Source organism: Molothrus aeneus, chromosome 3, assembly GCF_037042795.1.
Source record: "Molothrus aeneus isolate 106 chromosome 3, BPBGC_Maene_1.0, whole genome shotgun sequence".
NCBI classification, from domain to species: Eukaryota; Metazoa; Chordata; class Aves; order Passeriformes; family Icteridae; genus Molothrus; species Molothrus aeneus.
In genome coordinates, this window is record NC_089648.1 from 25,061,312 (window position 1) to 25,077,625 (window position 16,314).

The 16,314-nt window shown below is 53.7% G+C and overlaps 1 protein-coding gene across 2 annotated transcripts; it reads left to right on the forward strand.

The window, feature by feature from the left end:
* The first annotated feature begins 532 nt into the window (after nucleotides 1-532).
* Nucleotides 533-5,499, forward strand: SIX3 (SIX homeobox 3). 2 transcript variants are annotated; one of them, XM_066546509.1, is made up of 3 exons: nucleotides 533-1,629; nucleotides 3,996-4,155; nucleotides 4,583-5,499. In XM_066546509.1, the coding sequence occupies exons 1-3, from the start codon at nucleotides 863-865 to the stop codon at nucleotides 4,682-4,684; spliced, it is 1,029 nt and encodes a 342-aa protein (XP_066402606.1). In that variant the 5' UTR covers nucleotides 533-862; the 3' UTR covers nucleotides 4,685-5,499. The 2 variants fall into 2 exon arrangements, with proteins under 2 accessions (XP_066402606.1, XP_066402605.1); XM_066546508.1 differs by having other exon boundaries at nucleotides 536-1,629; nucleotides 3,996-5,499.
* The last annotated feature ends 10,815 nt before the right edge of the window (nucleotides 5,500-16,314 follow it).

The window sequence follows — 16,314 nt, forward strand, 5'->3', positions numbered from 1 at the left end:
TCTTTCTTTTCTTCCCCGGCACTATTAGTGCTCAGATAGGCAGAATGAAGTGAAACTACGTGCAAATCATGTGTAAATTGTCTCAGTTAGGAGCCCTTTATCCGAACGCGTATCCCAGCCTGGCCCATTTACTTTTCCCCCATATCTCCTTTAGCTTTAACGAGGCTCGTTAAGATCACAATAATATTCCACCCTCTAATTGCTCATCCCATTCAACAAATATGTGCACACTGCTTTTCGCATTATTTGATCCCTTATTTAGGAGGGGTGTGGAGAAGGAGGGGGGAGAGACAGAGAGAAGGGGAAGTGCTGAGATTAGGAGTTGCAAAGATTAAGGAGGAAAAAAAAAATCCAAACAACAAACCAGGCTTTTCCACCAACCGCCCGGCTTCCCTCCCCCCCGTGCATTTGGGCGAAGTGGTAAAAACCTCCCTTACGTACTCCGTAATGATTGGCAGGGCTGACAGTGATTGGCAGCGGCTGCCATGGCAACGCCACAACGACACTCAGAAGACCAATAGAAAAGCGAAACAAAATGTTTCAGCGCTGCACTCACTGTGGATTTAGGGGAGATATTATGAGGCTGTTGTCATTAGGGCGATCGCTGTTGAATCACTGAATCCTGACTCGGCGGCGGCGCGGGGCCGGGTGTGTGTGAGTGCGTGTGCGTGTGGGGTGCGTGTGAGCGCGCGTGTGCGTGTGCCCGCGTGTGCGTGTAAGTGTGTGTGCCCCCGTGCCTCTATGTGGCTGTGTGTGCGTGTGCGGGTGTGGATGCGTGCGCGGTGCGTGTGCCCTTTCCTCCCTTCTTCCTCCCTTTCTTTCTTTTCTCCTTGATTTATCTCCCCCTCTCCCCGGTCATCCCATGGTGTTCAGGTCCCCGCTAGAGCTTTATCCCACCCATTTCTTCTTGCCAAACTTCGCCGCCGATCCGCACCACCGCTCCCTCCTTCTCGCCAGCGGCGGCGGCGGCGGCGGCAGCGGCAGCGGCTCGGGCTGCAGCCCCGGTGCCGGCGGCGGTGGAGGCGGCAGCTCCCGGGCACCCCACGAAGAGTTGTCAATGTTTCAGCTGCCCACACTCAACTTCTCCCCGGAGCAAGTGGCCAGCGTCTGCGAGACGCTGGAGGAGACTGGAGACATAGAAAGGCTGGGGAGGTTCCTCTGGTCGCTGCCGGTGGCGCCGGGGGCATGCGAGGCCATCAACAAGCACGAGTCCATCCTCCGCGCCCGGGCGGTGGTGGCCTTCCACACGGGCAACTTCCGAGACCTCTACCACATCCTGGAGAACCACAAATTCACCAAGGAGTCCCACGGCAAGTTGCAGGCCATGTGGCTCGAAGCGCACTACCAGGAGGCCGAGAAGCTAAGGGGTCGCCCGCTGGGGCCGGTTGATAAATACAGGGTGAGGAAGAAGTTTCCGCTGCCCAGGACCATTTGGGATGGCGAGCAGAAGACGCACTGCTTCAAGGAGAGGACTCGCAGCCTCCTGAGGGAGTGGTACCTGCAGGACCCTTACCCCAACCCCAGCAAGAAAAGGGAACTGGCTCAGGCCACGGGGCTCACCCCCACGCAAGTAGGCAACTGGTTCAAAAACCGAAGGCAAAGAGACAGAGCGGCGGCGGCTAAAAACAGGTCAGTGGGGCTGCCGTGCCACTTTCCGGGCCGGGGGGCGAGGTGGGCGGCGGGACCGTGCGGGCGGGCGGCCGCGCTCCGCTGCTTGGCAGCCGCCTGGCCGACAGCGCGCCTCCGCCTCTCCTTTCCTCCTCCTCCTCCTCTCCACCGGGGAGAAATCGGTCCCCCCGCCGGGCGGGTAGGTCTTCTCCCGGCAGCCGCGGGGATGCGACGGGGATAGGCACGGCTCAAAGTTGCCTGATGTGCCTCCAGCCCTGCCCCGGCTCCCTGCGGGCTCTCGGGGTGCGGGCAGGGCTGGGGCTCCCGGCGGGAGTGGGCAGCTCCGCGGGCGCGCCTGTGTGCAGATACGCGCGGAGCACCTCGGCTGCCGCGGGGGCAGCGCCCGGCTCTCCCGGCCTCCCTCCCTCCCTGCTCCGGCGGCTGGCGCGGGGGACGGGAAACCCCACGGCTCCGGGTCGATGGGCTTCGGTTCGGCTTTGGGCTGGCCGGGATTCGTGCCTGGCCGCTCTCAGGCGCGGTTCCCCGGCCGAAGGGCCGAGACAAGCTGTGCGGTTCAGAGCGGGTTTCGGCGGAGCCGGCGGCACCGCTCCAATTGTTCGTACTGCTCTGCGTGCGCAGCGGGACCAGCACTGGCATACCCCAGAGCTCTTTAGTTCATGGAGGAAAAAAAAAACCCAAAAAAACAACCCACACCTAAACCAAAAAGAAAACAACATTTAAGAGACCGGGAATCTTTTTTCCCCCTGCATCTCCATTTCTGTGTTTACACCACATGGCGACCTGGCCTCCTGGTCGTGTGTTTCCTGTGCATTTACACTTGCATTTATTTGCTTGTCTCTCCGTGTCTTTTTTCTTTTTTTTTTTTCTTTTCCGCTTTGCCATGATAAAAGCGAGGCACCCTTCTTCCTTTCTTTTGCTTTTTTTCTTTCTTTCTCATTACTGTCGTAAAAGTTATTTTGCAAATGAAAATGGACCCTTAATTTAGTTTGACACATTGGTTTTATTTTAATTTAAGTTTTGCTACCGCTGTAAGCGTGTAAACAAAAACTTCTTCTTATAAATGCTGTCTCTTAAATTCCTGCTAAGTACAGCAGTGGTGCTACTGATTAAAGATTCTGTAGGAGAAAAGCAACCTAAAAGTGCCTCGCTATTTAATTTCCATTAAATGGAAAACAGATCAGCTTAGGACTGTAAATAAACAGAAGTTGCCTACGGATGCTTTTGTTGACTCAATGCTGTTGACAGCAGATGAATGCACCAGGATTTGTAAATGGGAGAAAAATCAAAGACCCTGAAATTAGACAGCTTAAAATAATGAGAAATGTAGAATAAACTGGCTACATTTTTTTCTGTTCTTTGCAGGAAGTTAAATAAAAAAAATACCCCGGTGAGAAACATTTGAGCGAAGAGTGTGTTTTGATTCACACAGGCAATCCTGGGCGCTAGAGGTTGAGTCTGGTTACTCAGTCCAGGACTTTTAGCTCTTATCCCTGAATTCGGCTTTCTTTGGGTTTCGAGTGGTATAAACGGGGCCAGAGGAATATTTGCAATATGCTAGGGTACCTAAAAATATTTATTGTCTCTTAAAAAAAAAATCAAAGGTAATATTCCCTTAAGCGTTAACAATGAAAGAAATTAAAGAAAAAGCACTTAAAAGCTGATTATGGCTTTCAGATGAAAAAAGGACTTAAATTTCGAGGGAGAGTAGCTCTGCGTTCCACATTCTCCTTCCTTTATTTTATTCATTGCGCTGCGCCCCTGGGACAGGACCTCCCTCCTTCCCTACCGCAGACTCACAGTGTCTGTGCACTGGGAAATATTTAGGCAGGTGTTGGCTAGAGCACAAAACGGGGTTCCAGTACGATTCTTGCCCGCTACGGACCGCTCCTCGAAGCTTTTAGCGGTGTCCGAGTGCTGCAGGGGCTCAGCCCCGCACGCTTTCTCCTAGGCCCGCCGCGCTGCGGGCACGAATGAATGGCACTTTATCCGGGAAGGAGAAGGCGCTGCTCGTGTTTTCCAAACGCGGGCACGGGGAAGCGATGTCCCCGCGCTCCCCGTCCCGTGTCAGACCGCGGCCCCCGTGGCCGTGTGCGCTCCGGGCGCGTCCCCCTGCGGCGGCCTGGCCTGCCCGGCAGCGGGGGCAGCGCGGCCCGGCCCGGCCCTGCCCTGCCGGCCCTGCCGCCGCTCGGAGCTGCGCGGGGCGCTGCGGGAGAGCGGCCGGCCCGGGGCCGCGCCCCACGGCCCAGGGCCGCTCCCGCTCCGGGCCGGCCCCGGGAGGGCGCAGGGCCGGGCGGGCGCCGTGCCTTCGGCCGCGCCCGGTGTCTGAGCGGGGCTGTGCTGTTGTTTTGTCTCCCGGCGCGATGCAGGCTCCAGCACCAGGCGATAGGACAGAGCGGCATGCGGTCGCTGGCAGAGCCCGGCTGCCCGACACACAGCTCGGCCGAGTCTCCGTCCACGGCGGCCAGCCCGACCACCAGCGTCTCCAGTTTGACAGAAAGAGCCGAGACGGGCACCTCCATCCTCTCGGTAACCTCCAGCGACTCGGAATGTGATGTATGATATCGGAAAACAAACAAACAAACAAACAAAAAATCCAAATCCAAACAGCCAAGCACCCTCTCCCCGTCCCGAGCAAAACAAACCGAGGCAACCTAGAATCAGGACACACACACGCATGCACGCACACACACAGCCGGGAGGAAAGAAAAGGCCAAACCCGACCCAAACATAATAGCAAACAAACAGACAGGGATCAGAGAATCCACCACCACCACCACCACCGTCAGCCAACACCACCACCAAGAGATGGAGCTAAAACTTCAACAGTCACAAACGCTGGTGCTGCAGCGGGAAGGGTGGGGGGGAGGGCGGGAAATAATAATTATTATATATATAAAAAGAAAGGAAAAAAAAAACAAAAACAAAGCAAAAGTGACAATTGTATTCTTTTTAGGACAAGCACGATTTCTCCTTTGCGCTTTTCCATGGACGCATTTCACCCACTTGCATGATGATGATGATTAAATTTGTATCTGGGAAAAAATATTCTCTATAGTAAAGGAAAACAAACAGAAACCAGACAAACAAATGCAAACTCCGATCGAATTTGTACAAAAATCAAAAATAAAAAAAAATTTAAAAGGAACTCCTTGAAGAGGGAAATAACAAATGTTTATCGCCTTTTTGTTGGTCCTATTTCTCTTTCTCTCTTCCTCTCTCTTTCTCTCTTTTTTGTTTTTTGTTTTGTTTTTTTTTAGTCCGAGTGATGGTCCAGCCAAGATGCAATTTTCTGTTTTTTTGTTCCGCAGACAATCATTTTATTCGTAAGCACCTTTTTTTCTACACTTCTGTCACTGCCTGTGTGGGTACTGGTTATAAATGTGGAAAAAGAATAGTTATGACTGTAACAGATTTTTATTTTTATTTCAAAATTTTATATGAATTATGTATATCTTAATGATGCGGTCATTTTCCCAGTTTGTAATATATGTGTAGAAATGCTTGTATATGATATTTGCTCTCCTCTTTCTTCCTCCCCTCTCTCTATCTCCCTCCAACCCTTTCTCTCTCTCTCCTTTTTATTTTCCTTGACTCGGTGTTCCTTGCACAAACTTAGCCGTCAAAATCTGACGTGCTTGGTTTCCAAAAGGGACCTCAGCGATAGAAAAAAAAAAGAAAAAGAAAAAAAAAAAGCTTAGGGTGCAACTGTAGTTATCTTATGCAAAAGCTATTTTGAGTATTTCATAGCAGCTTTGGGGGGTCTCTTCTTAAACTCCACGTAGGACGCTTAAACTATTGTTTCCTTAACTGCGTGTTTATCTATATGTACAAACTTTCTAAATCAAATACAGTATTCCATTTTCTTATCTACCCAGCGATGTCGGTGTTTCTGTCCGCCACGGAAAATCACTCCTTCCCCGTGGGCTCCTGGCCCCGCTCTCTGTCCCGCGGCGGGGCGCGCAGCGCTGCGCGGCCCCTGCGCCCCTCCGGGCCCTGCCTTCCCCGGCTCGGCGGGACAGCCCGGAGGGATTGTACAGGGACGGAGCGACCCTGCGAGGAGGCTGCGGGCGGCAACGGGGACACAGTGCTGCGATAGCGGCGGCGGCGCCAGGCACGGCCGTGTCCCTTCGTGTCCCCTCCGCCACGGCGGGCTCCATCGTTTCCCCTCACCCCGGTCATTTTTTTTGGGCACTGCGAGCTAAAAAGCTTTCCCCGACTGCCTGCCTGCAAGGATGGGTGTCTCCAGAGAGCGGTTAAGACATTTCGGGATTTGTTTTGTAGCTTTAAATGAAAACAAAAACAAAAACTCCTCGCCCTTAACGGGTTGCAGCTCCTCCCCTCGAATCCGGAGTATATTGTAATGTGCTGAAAGAAGCCTTTATTTGCATGACTAACAGTATTTCAGCATCTTTCTTTCTTTCCTTTCCCCTTTTTCTTTTTTTCCTTTTCCTTAAAGTTTTGCTTTGCCCTGGGCAGATTTTTCAGCCGTGAATTAGCAAGAGGTGAATTTTAAACTTGTTTTTACTTGAAAATACAATTTTGAATATTACCAGGGATTTAAAGAGAAATGTGCCTGGAATTTCTTGACCATTTCCAAACTAGTATGGTCTTCCGATCTACCTTTGTGTTGCCCGAATCCTCTCTCCCTCTTCCCTATTCTTTTTTTTTAGTGAAGTCCGAGCTAGGTCTGCAGAGAGACATAGAAAGCGCATGGGATCTTCCCCCCTCCTCCCTCCCCCCCACGCCTCACGAGGCTACCTGTGGATTTGGGAGAACTGCCATAGGGTGCGAGATTTTAGACCAAGCCACCAATGGGTAATTTTAAAGGACGAACTGGTGTGTGGACACGCTCGCACACCTGAGGCTCCCCTGAGGAGGAGCGGCGCGTGTGGGCGCAGTGAGCCCGTGGGGAGCGCGTCCCACCGCGCCCAAGGACACGCACGGCCCCGGGCAGCGCCCGCCCCACGCGCGGCTCCGCTCCGGGGCCCTCCCCACGGGCAGCCCCGGCCGTGCCGCTGGCCCGCCGCCAACACGAGTGGGGAGCTAATAGAAAATAAATTCCCGTCGTACGAAACTGAAATGGACGGGAGTTGCCTGGGGGCAGGTGCACAATGGGGCTACCGTGTTCCGCGTGGGTGGTGTGATGGACCTAGTTCTTCCCCTCCCCCACACGGCTTTTTGAAGGGAAAAATATTACCCGGGAGGGGATAAAAGGTTCCCCAGTGGCCGACACCCTCATCGGGTCTCTCGCTAGAGCTTGGGCTGCTTTTTCTCTCCCCGCCGGCAGAGAGGCAGCGGAGAGGCCTTTAGAAGAACAAACTGGCTTTCCAGTCACCCCCAGTTCTGGGTGGGAAGATCTTTGGTGTCTGTACATTGTTTTTAAGGGCAGTATTTCTGTTCCTCTCTGATAGCAGCGTCGTTTTTAACGGAATTTAATACCTGAAAGGATTCAGAGGCGTGAAAGTTTGGGACGTACTTTTTTCCATTCTTTTCATTTTCGCGTCTCGAAGCTGCAGCTAGAAGGCGTCAAGCCGGCAGCAATAATCTACCTCAGGTCAGCCTTACACTGATAGGTTTGGATTCTTCTTCCCTCTGATTAAGCCTCCCGAATATCACCCCGTCGTGCCGTGACTGCTAGGGGAGGCCAGAGATCGCCCTTAGCCTCGCCCCACCGGTACCTGGCCTTAGGCTCCAGCACAGCTTAAGCTGAAGGGCAGGGCCTTTACTCTCCCGCGCCATTTGTCACCCCCATCCCCAAAAGTTGCTCCTTTGGTCGGACCCCCAGCCCAAACCCGAAGGAGGAGCCGCCCCAGCCGGGCTGGGGGTGTCCGCCCCTCCCTGGAGCCGGCGGGGTTTGTGGGGGATCAGGACACACCTCATCCAGGGGGCGTCGGTGCCTGCATGGTTTGGGGGTGCCAAGGGCGCAGCTAATGATATGCCGTTTCAAAGCCGGGCTTCGTAATGGATAAATGATGTTGTTTTAGGATTTGCATAAAAAACCTGAATGGCTGATTGAGGTGTAAATCTATGAAAAGCTGCGTTTAAGCCTTCTCACCCACTAAGTCCATCTGCCCCGGGAAGATAGGGCCTATCGAGCCCCACCAAACCCGAGGGCTGCCTCCTCCCTGCCCCTGGCCCGGCATTATCCACAGGCCCTCTCCAGCATTAGTTTGTTATCCGCGCCGAGCCCGGCCTCTGATTAAGATGAAATTACTCAGAAGCTGAAGAGCGTCTGATCAATATTTAAGAGAAAGCCGGAGGACAGGAGGCAGATGGCCGGAGCCCGGCAGCCCAGCGAGCTGCCTCCCCGGCCCGCGCCGTCCCGCACCGCCGCCCCTCGCCCTCCGCCGCGGGGGCATTGCCCCGCCCCGCCCGTCGGAAGTCGGGCCGAGACCAGCCGGTTCCGGAGCAGTTTGGAGACGATGGTTAACCCCCTCACCACCCACCCCTCGCCTATAACACTGCTATAACACTGCCTTCGTTCCCAGCTAGCTCCGATTTGCGGGTCCACCGGCGCGCGTGCCACCCGGCGCGGAGGTCTGGGGATCACCGACGCCACCTGCCTCCCTCTCTTCCTCCCTCTCTCTCCGTGGTGGCTGCCCGAGCCCTTTAGCATGGCTGGGGGTCCTTTGTGTGCCTGCTGGGCCGCGGCTGCTGCTGGCCCTCCACGGTCAGGCGTGGGCTTCGGTCACCCCATCTCTCTCTGTCTGATCAATTACAGCAGCCTTTTCGAGGGACTTGAATCTGCTTGCCCGTTGCCCTTAATTTTTAGCATACCCAGATGAGGTTACTGCCCCGGCCCGAAGTGAAAAGAAATGTGGACGTTGGTGCCCTGGTATTGCTCTGATTTCCTCGGTTAGCTGAGCACAACTTTCTATTCGTGTTTATTCATGCAGTTTCTTATTGAGCTCCGCATCGCACTGGCCTGGATTCCGCGTGTGGGGAGAGGACAGACAAACATCGCCTTTTTCTGGAGCGCACACACGCACACGGGTGTGCAGACTGACACACACCAACACACACACACACACACACACACACACACACACACACACACACACACACACACACACACACACACAGGAGTACAAAATGCAGAGGGTCTGTAGCCACATCACCACCCCGCAGAGAGCCCAGAGACACAGAAGTTTGCAAATGGTGTATAAAAAAGGAGGAAATGAACCAAACCATCCAGTTGCAAACTGACCAAGGGATGGCAAAGGCAGGGAGGCGGGTGTTTGTGTGCCTCTGTACGTGCAAGAAGGAATTGGGAAGGGAAAGCACTAAGGATATTACCGACAATCATAGTAAATATTATCTTCTGGCACGGTAATGACAAAAGGCAAGGGCTGTCGGGTTATAGCTGTGATTAAATGATACGAAAGGGATTTGTGTTGCTGTGTCTGGGGGAAGGACGGCTGTGAGGTTTTGTTTTCGACGCTGTTCTTTTTTATTTTGAAAGTAAGGCGGTTTCAGACCAGGAGGCTTCGAAGTGGCTTGGTACCTCGCGATCTGCAAGAGAAGGAAGATGTTAAAGAGTATTGAATAAAGTGTAGGTGTAAATACCTCCAAGTGCATGGTTAGAATCACCTCGCTCAGGTGAAGTGGCAGAATCGTTTCTCCCTGAGGCAGACAGGACCTTTGCTGAACAAGTAGAAAAAGTAAGACGAGAACTACACTAGAAGTCAAGATTTACAACAGCTAAATCCAGACTGCGACTGATTTTAATTCCAGTTCTAGTTATTAGAGGGCAATTTAGCTATACTGCAAATATTTGGTTGGGTTTGTTGTTTTGGGGTTTGCTGTTTGGTTTTTATGATTTTTTTTTTGGGGGGGGGATTTTTTTTTGTCACCATAGAAACATCATCACGGGAAGTTCATTTAAAAATAAGGTCACTTACAGAGTGTTTTCCAGAACTGCTTCCCTACTGGATTAACCTCTCTAGCAATATCTGGCAACAATAAAGTTATGCTGCAGTTTACCAAAACTCACGAATTTCGACAGGACCTGGAGGAGCATGTGTTATTGCGTGGGTGTGTGTCCGTGTGGACAAGGGTGAGCCCACACACCCACAGAGTGTGGCTGGATGTGGGCACTCGCCGATGGGGTGGAGCTGATGTGTACAATGTCCACACACAGAGAGGAATATATATGTGTACACACATATGCGTGTTTTCAGATTAAAGGAGCTCTTGTAATATCTTGTAGAACACTGAATATTCCCTTTTAATATCTAAATAGGTCAGTAATACAGTTCAATAACATTGGAGGTGTCTGTATATTCTCTCTCTTCAGTCTGTGATAAAACATTCTTTAAGACTATTGGGATTTTACACTGTAATTCTATTAAATAGTAATTGAAGGGGCGCGAGAGGCTATGATACAGGATCAGCAGTGTGTAAGCCATCCGTTTGAACTTTAATTTGGAATCATAGGCAGATGGGATCACGGCCTCTTTGTGGTGCTTGCAGATTTAAAACTAGCCGGCACATGGAGGGGGAAAAAAACCTGCAATGCAGATTCATTCATTAAACATGAAAGGTTAGTGCTAGAGAGGATAAACGTTTAGACGTCTAGGTAAATACAAAAATATACTTCACTTCCCTCCCTTGCTCCTACCATTACCCCCAGCTATCTTAGTTACTGATTTTCTATTGTTATTACAAATAAGTTTTCTTTATATCCCCAGTGGGGATAAGCGTACCTGAATGACTTATTTATACCTGCATCACAGTCTGTCTGTGAAACTTTAATTCCGCTTGCAGCCAGGGGGGAAGCCAGATTTATTTGTTTATTTATTTATTTACTCTTTTGCTGCCTCTTCCTTGTTCCTCCTTGGATCCTTTTAAAGCTCTTTTTTAAAAGATTGCTGGAGCCAAGCCCCTCTGTATAGAGGACACGGCAGAGAAGGGATAAATTCTTTCCTAAAATGGACAAATTAAATTTAAAAAACCCAATAAACCCCAAAGAGAAAAGGTGTGGTATGGATTGATTTGCCTCGGCCGGGAGGCAAATGGTAACAGCCACATTCTGCAGAAGGAGCCGTGGGTGCTGCTGCTGCCTGTGGTGGGGAGCTGCTGATCGTGGCCGAGGTGGCGTGGGTGTGTGCCCGTGGGTCCATGCCCGTGGGCCCATGCCCGTGGGTGTGTGCCCGTGGGTGTGTGCCCGTGGGTCCATGCCCGTGGGTGTGTGCCCGTGGGTGTGTGCCCGTGGGTCCATGCCCGTGGGTGCGTGCCCGTGGGTGTGTGCCCGTGGGTGTGTGCCCGTGGGTCCATGCCCGTGGCTGCGTGTCCGTGGGTGTGTGCCCGTGGGTGTGTGCCCGTGGGTCCATGCCCGTGGTTGCGTGTCCGTGGGCCCATGCCCGTGGGTCCATGCCCGTGGGTGTGTGCCCGTGGGTGCGTGCCCGTGGGTCCATGCCCGTGGGTGCGTGCCCGTGGGTGCGTGTCCGTGGGTGTGTGCCCGTGGGTCCATGCCCGTGGTTGCGTGTCCGTGGGTGTGTGCCCGTGGGTGTGTGCCCGTGGGCCCATGCCCGTGGGTGCGTGTCCGTGGATGTGTGCCCGTGGGTGTGTGCCCGTGGGCCCATGCCCGTGGGTGCGTGTCCGTGGATGTGTGCCCGTGGGTCCATGCCCGTGGGTGCGTGTCCGTGGGCCCATGCTCGTGGGTCCATGCTCGTGGGTGCGTGTCCGTGGATGTGTGCCCGTGGGTCCATGCCCGTGGGTGCGTGTCCGTGGGCCCATGCCCGTGTGTGTGTGTCCGTGGCTCTGTGCTGGCGAACTCTTAGGCCCGACGTTGCAGTTCCACCTTATCAGAAAACAAAAGAATTTCCAACTGAAAGAGTCAAATCCGCCCCTCCTCCTCTCTTCCCTGTCTGTATCGTATTAGAAAGGAGCTTTCATTGTTTATTTCTAAATATTTGTGAAGCAGACAGTCTATGGGTTAACCTAATTAACACATCCATACTGTATATTAGTGGACCAAACGGTACGAAGAATTTCTAATGCGATGGTTGAATGTGATAGTCATTTCTGTGTTACAGGAGATTACAGCAACACTGGAGCATTTCCAGATTGTAGATGGTTTTAGATGTTGAATTTCCAGATGAGTATTTACCATCATAACTAATTTAAGACCATTATTAAATAGAAATTCTCAGCAGGGCTCTTTAATGATGGAACACGTTACTAATTACAGAGTTTACGCTCTGTTTTGGCTAAGCAGTCTAGAGGGATGGGATTGTGCTCTGCATGCAAAGCCAATATTACTAACGAGGAGGCATCATACCCCTAACATTTCAATCATATTATTAAAGAAAGCCACTTCTTGCCTTATCTGCGCGAAGAGATAGCAAGAGCGTTTTGTTTACCCTGCTCCCAAGCTCTGAAAATAGCTGGAATGGAGAGCGGGATCTGCCTCCCCCTACTCTCAGAGGTCTGGGGGCCGGGGGAGCTGTGCGAGAGGGCCGCCCCCTCCACCCAGCGCTCCCCGGGGCCGGCTCCCCGCCGCTCCCGCCCCGCCGGGGCCGCCCCGCTGCGGAACCGTGTGCGGGGATGGGTACAAACAGTCAAGGAAGTGAAGGGCGTGTAGGAACAATTTTGGTGTCCTCACCATCCCTCACTCCTCTGCTCCCCGGGGCCCACGTCGCGGGCAGCGGCCGGCGCGTTTTCCCCGGAGGCCCGGACCACGCTCCCCTCGAAGCCCGGGGAAGCAGATCCCCGCCGCGAGGTCTGTATTAAAATGGGAAGATGTGTTCAGGGCTGGGAGAGAATGACCCGGTGGGAGCGGGGGAAGTAGGACACCGGGGTACCTGTCAGGAGGAGTCCCTGCTCCCCGCGGCTCTGTCCCCTGGGCAATCCCACACCTGCGGGGCCAGGGCTTGCCTGTCCTTGCTGTCTTTGAGACACCTTTAGAGATACCTTTGGAGACAGGAAGAAAAGTAGATCTGAGGCTTATTTACTCATCTCAGCTGTGGGCCACCTAAAACTGCATTTAGTTTTCCTGACAATGGCAATTTTCCTCTTACCCACCCACTTCCTGGCCCACCTCCTTCCCCGCTCCAGGTTACGGAGCACGCCGCTCCGTTCAGTCCCGGTGTCAGTACCAGGTTTTCGTTGCCCTTGAAAGGACGACAGACGGTTCTCAGCCTATTTTCATTCTCGCTATCCATTAATGTATTTGATCTGGACGATTAATAAGTACGGAGGACAGGTTTGCAATAACCTGCTATTACGTTCAGCGTCAATTCTGCCCGAGTAAAGACTTTTGGGATTGGCTCGCTCTGTTTGTCTTAAAAAGGTGCAGTATCCATTCTCTGTATAGATGAGATGCACATATATGCGTATATAGAGAGACAGGAGCACAGAAACACATCTTCTCTTTAAACACATACGTATCTGCAAGAACAGCTGGATATATTCCACACATCCCCTCTCCAACCTGTCCTTACAGAGGACGAAAATTGAGGAGGCACAGGAATACAAGCCAGTGGCCAGAGGCTCGCTAGGTTTCCCCCTCCCCTATTTTAAAGAACCTTTTAATGACATCTAAACAACAATCTAAACATAAAAATCTTCGAATGGATCAGAGGGAAATTAAATTGTCTCCCCCCACTGTGTTAACTTCTAAATGGATTCTCTCAGTTTGTCTACTTATGTGTTTTACTGCAGCGTGTCTTGTTCAATAACGCAGGATGTGGCACTCGGTGAAAACCCGGCCGCTTTTTTGGGGCCCCGCTGCTTCCCGGTGCCGAGGAACTTCCATCCCCGAGGCCGGGCCGCTCCGCACCCGGCGTCTGCGGCCCAGGATGGGCACCCTGTCCCTGCTGCTTCGGGGCCCTCCGCACGGCGCGGTTTCTCCCGGGGCTGGGGTTCCCCCATCCTCCTGGCAAAGCAGAGCAGAAGGCAAGCCACGGAGACGGGCGTGCATCCCCTCGGAGCGCGTCCCGCTGCCGTCGCGGCGCAGCCATCGCGGGGGGAAGGAAGGAAGGAAGGAAGGAGGGACACCCGCCCGGGGCTGCACCTGCCCTCGGCGCTCTGACCGCCCCCCGGCAGGCGGGCCCTGCCGGGACCATGCCGTGCCGAGCTGAGCCGAGCCGGGCCGGGCCGGGCCGAAGCGGTGCCTGCAGCTGCCCCTTCCTTGCGGGTCCTTCCCGCCCGGCGTCCCGGGCGCCGTGTCCCCGCCGCGCCGCGGTCCCGCCGCCACCGACGGCGCCTCAGCCCGTTTGGAAACTGACTCATTCTGTAAATAATCTTTGACGTCCCCACAAAGCCGCCCTTCGAGAGGAGTTTATTAGCACGGAGCCATTAAAACAGATGTCATGTTAGCTTCCCCGTGACATTTGGGTGACACATCTCTCCCGATGAATTGCTAATTGTCTTCCCGCCCGCAGTAAACATCCCGCTCCATTGTCTGCGCTCTAGAGAGTTTCTGCCGCAAAATACAGTCCTGCGCCGCGGAGAGACCTTGCCGTGCGCCTCCCCGACCCCTGCCCCGGCCCCGGCCCCTCGCCCCGGCCCCCTCGGTCGTACAGCCACCCTTCTTGCTCCCCTCAGCCCCCGTCTGCCTCAGCCACCCCCCGGCTGGAGCCCCGGCCACTTGCCCGCACCTGGAGGAGCGGCAGGCCCGGCCCGGCAGCCCGGCTGCCCTGCCCTGCCTCGGCCGCCGCTCCCGCCGCCGCAGGGACCCCCCGGCCCCGCAGCGCCCCCGCTCCCTTCCCGCCGGGCTCCCGCAGAGATCCGCGCCCGCGGGGCCGGGGCCGGGGGGAAGCGCGGCCCTCCCGCCGTCTCTCCCCTTCTGGCGTAACACCCTTTCCCAGCTCCTCCGAGTTGTTTATTTTGCCTGGAACAAAAGGTGTGTGTGGCGGGGTCGGGGGAGGCGGCCCGTTTCCAGCAAAGTCCAGGCACGGCGGTGACATATGTCTGTCATTTTCGGATGTGAAAAGCAGGGATGTGCAGTGCCGAGCCTTCTCCTTATTCCCTGGTGAAGGTACTGGGAGGAAGCTGTCAGAGGGCTTTGAGAGGATAAGACAGAGCAGCCTTAAAGAGGAGCTTTGCAGCTGAGTGGCTGACTGAATCCGTCTTACCTATGTACGTAAGGTTTCATATTCATAGCCGTTGTCTGTACGTTGATACATAATCTCTCGCCCTTGTTAATTCTCAATAGATGCAGAGATAACTAATCCTCCCAGATAGATAGACACGGGCAGATTATGCGAGCGCAGTCTATCTACCTATCTGTCTGTATAGTCCCACACGCATATATATAAGCACGTAAAGCGATTTCACTGCGTTTTCTTGCACAGGAGTACACAGGACTGAACAGATAGAGAGCCCACGCCCTGCCTAGCAGATACAGAAGTGTTCAGCGAGAATAAAAATACACGTATCACTCACATATTCGGGGCTACTTGTTGTTAGAATTTTTATGTCCTGCACCCACTTTCTCTCCCTCTCTTTCTCCACAGTGTGCTCGAGTTTTGTTTGTACAAACATGTACAAGCTTTCCTAGTGAGGTAAATTACGGAAAGAGGGAGAGGGAGGCTAAAGATTGGGTGGATTCGGAGTCTTTAAAAAAAACAAACCAAACACAACTCTCCCCCTCACCCCAATCAGCAAGACCGCACTTGAAATTACTTATCTGCTGGACAAAGAGACCTATCTGAAGTTAACCGAGATATTATTTTCATTGCCCAAAATGTGCCTGTCCTTAAGGCCAGCCAGTATCTACAGCGAAGTTACCTGGGCACGGCTTTGTTCTGATTTTTAACAGACATGTTTTATGGATGCCAATCGCAAAAAAAGCGATCTTGGGATGCCTGCTGAATGTTGCTCGGAGTGCGCCTAGCCTCTGCCCGCCCCAGTCCGGGATGCTCGCCCCCCCATTCCCCAGAAAGCCGGGCACGGTGGGGCAGCGCCCGTCCCCGCCGGCTGCGCACACACCGTGGGCTGAACTCGGCCGAGTTTGCAAGGGTCCTTCAGTACCTGCCCACCTCCGCGGATGGGATGGCTTTGCAGCCGCTTGGGAAGATGCCCGGCTCGGGCCTGCCCAATCCCACGGCTGCTGCTGAGTCTCGGTGGGCCCTGCCCGGCCCGGCCCGGCGACCGTGCCGGGAGCGGTGCCTGCGGGCTCTGCGCAGCCTCTGTGCAACGGGAACCCTGGCCCCAAAGCGGGGCTGGGGCTGTTCAAATGCCACCTCACTACTCCTCGGTGAATATTAAACATCATTGTCTTACAAATGAGGAGAAACCGCTACCGTCAGAATAATAATAAACTACCTCTTGAAACCCTAAGTCTCTTACAGCGGGGCGTTAGAGACGACGAAGCTCTTAGTGCTAAAATCGGATTCCTCCCACCTGCGACTTCCCCGTGTCCTCATGTCCTGAAACTGTCCGTCTTGTTTCTCATGTTTGTTCTGCTATTAGCGATACACACCGGTCCCCACAAGAATGATGGGATGATTTAATCCCGTGTGAATTCCTGCAACCTTTCTCCAAAAAGGGGCACTTTCACTCCGGTCCTCCCCTTCTGATGATCAAGTTGTCTTCTTGACTGGAAACACGGGGGGGACGTGGGACTTTGTCATTGAATCTGGGTCAGAAGAGGAAGGCAGCTTATGTTCCAAAGGTTTTTCCCTTTGGCTTATGACTTTGTCCTATGTCAGTGAAGTCACTAAGGCTTGTTTGTGTCTG

Bases quoted from the DNA above. Each gene is read 5' to 3' on its own strand.
- SIX3 (XM_066546509.1), top strand. From the start codon at position 863: ATGGTGTTCAGGTCCCCGCTAGAGCTTTATCCCACCCATTTCTTCTTG. The intron at 1,630-3,995 runs GTCAGTGGGGCT...GGCGCGATGCAG, and splicing joins GCGGCGGCGGCTAAAAACAG to GCTCCAGCACCAGGCGATAG. The intron at 4,156-4,582 runs GTAACCTCCAGC...TATTCTTTTTAG, and splicing joins CGGGCACCTCCATCCTCTCG to GACAAGCACGATTTCTCCTT.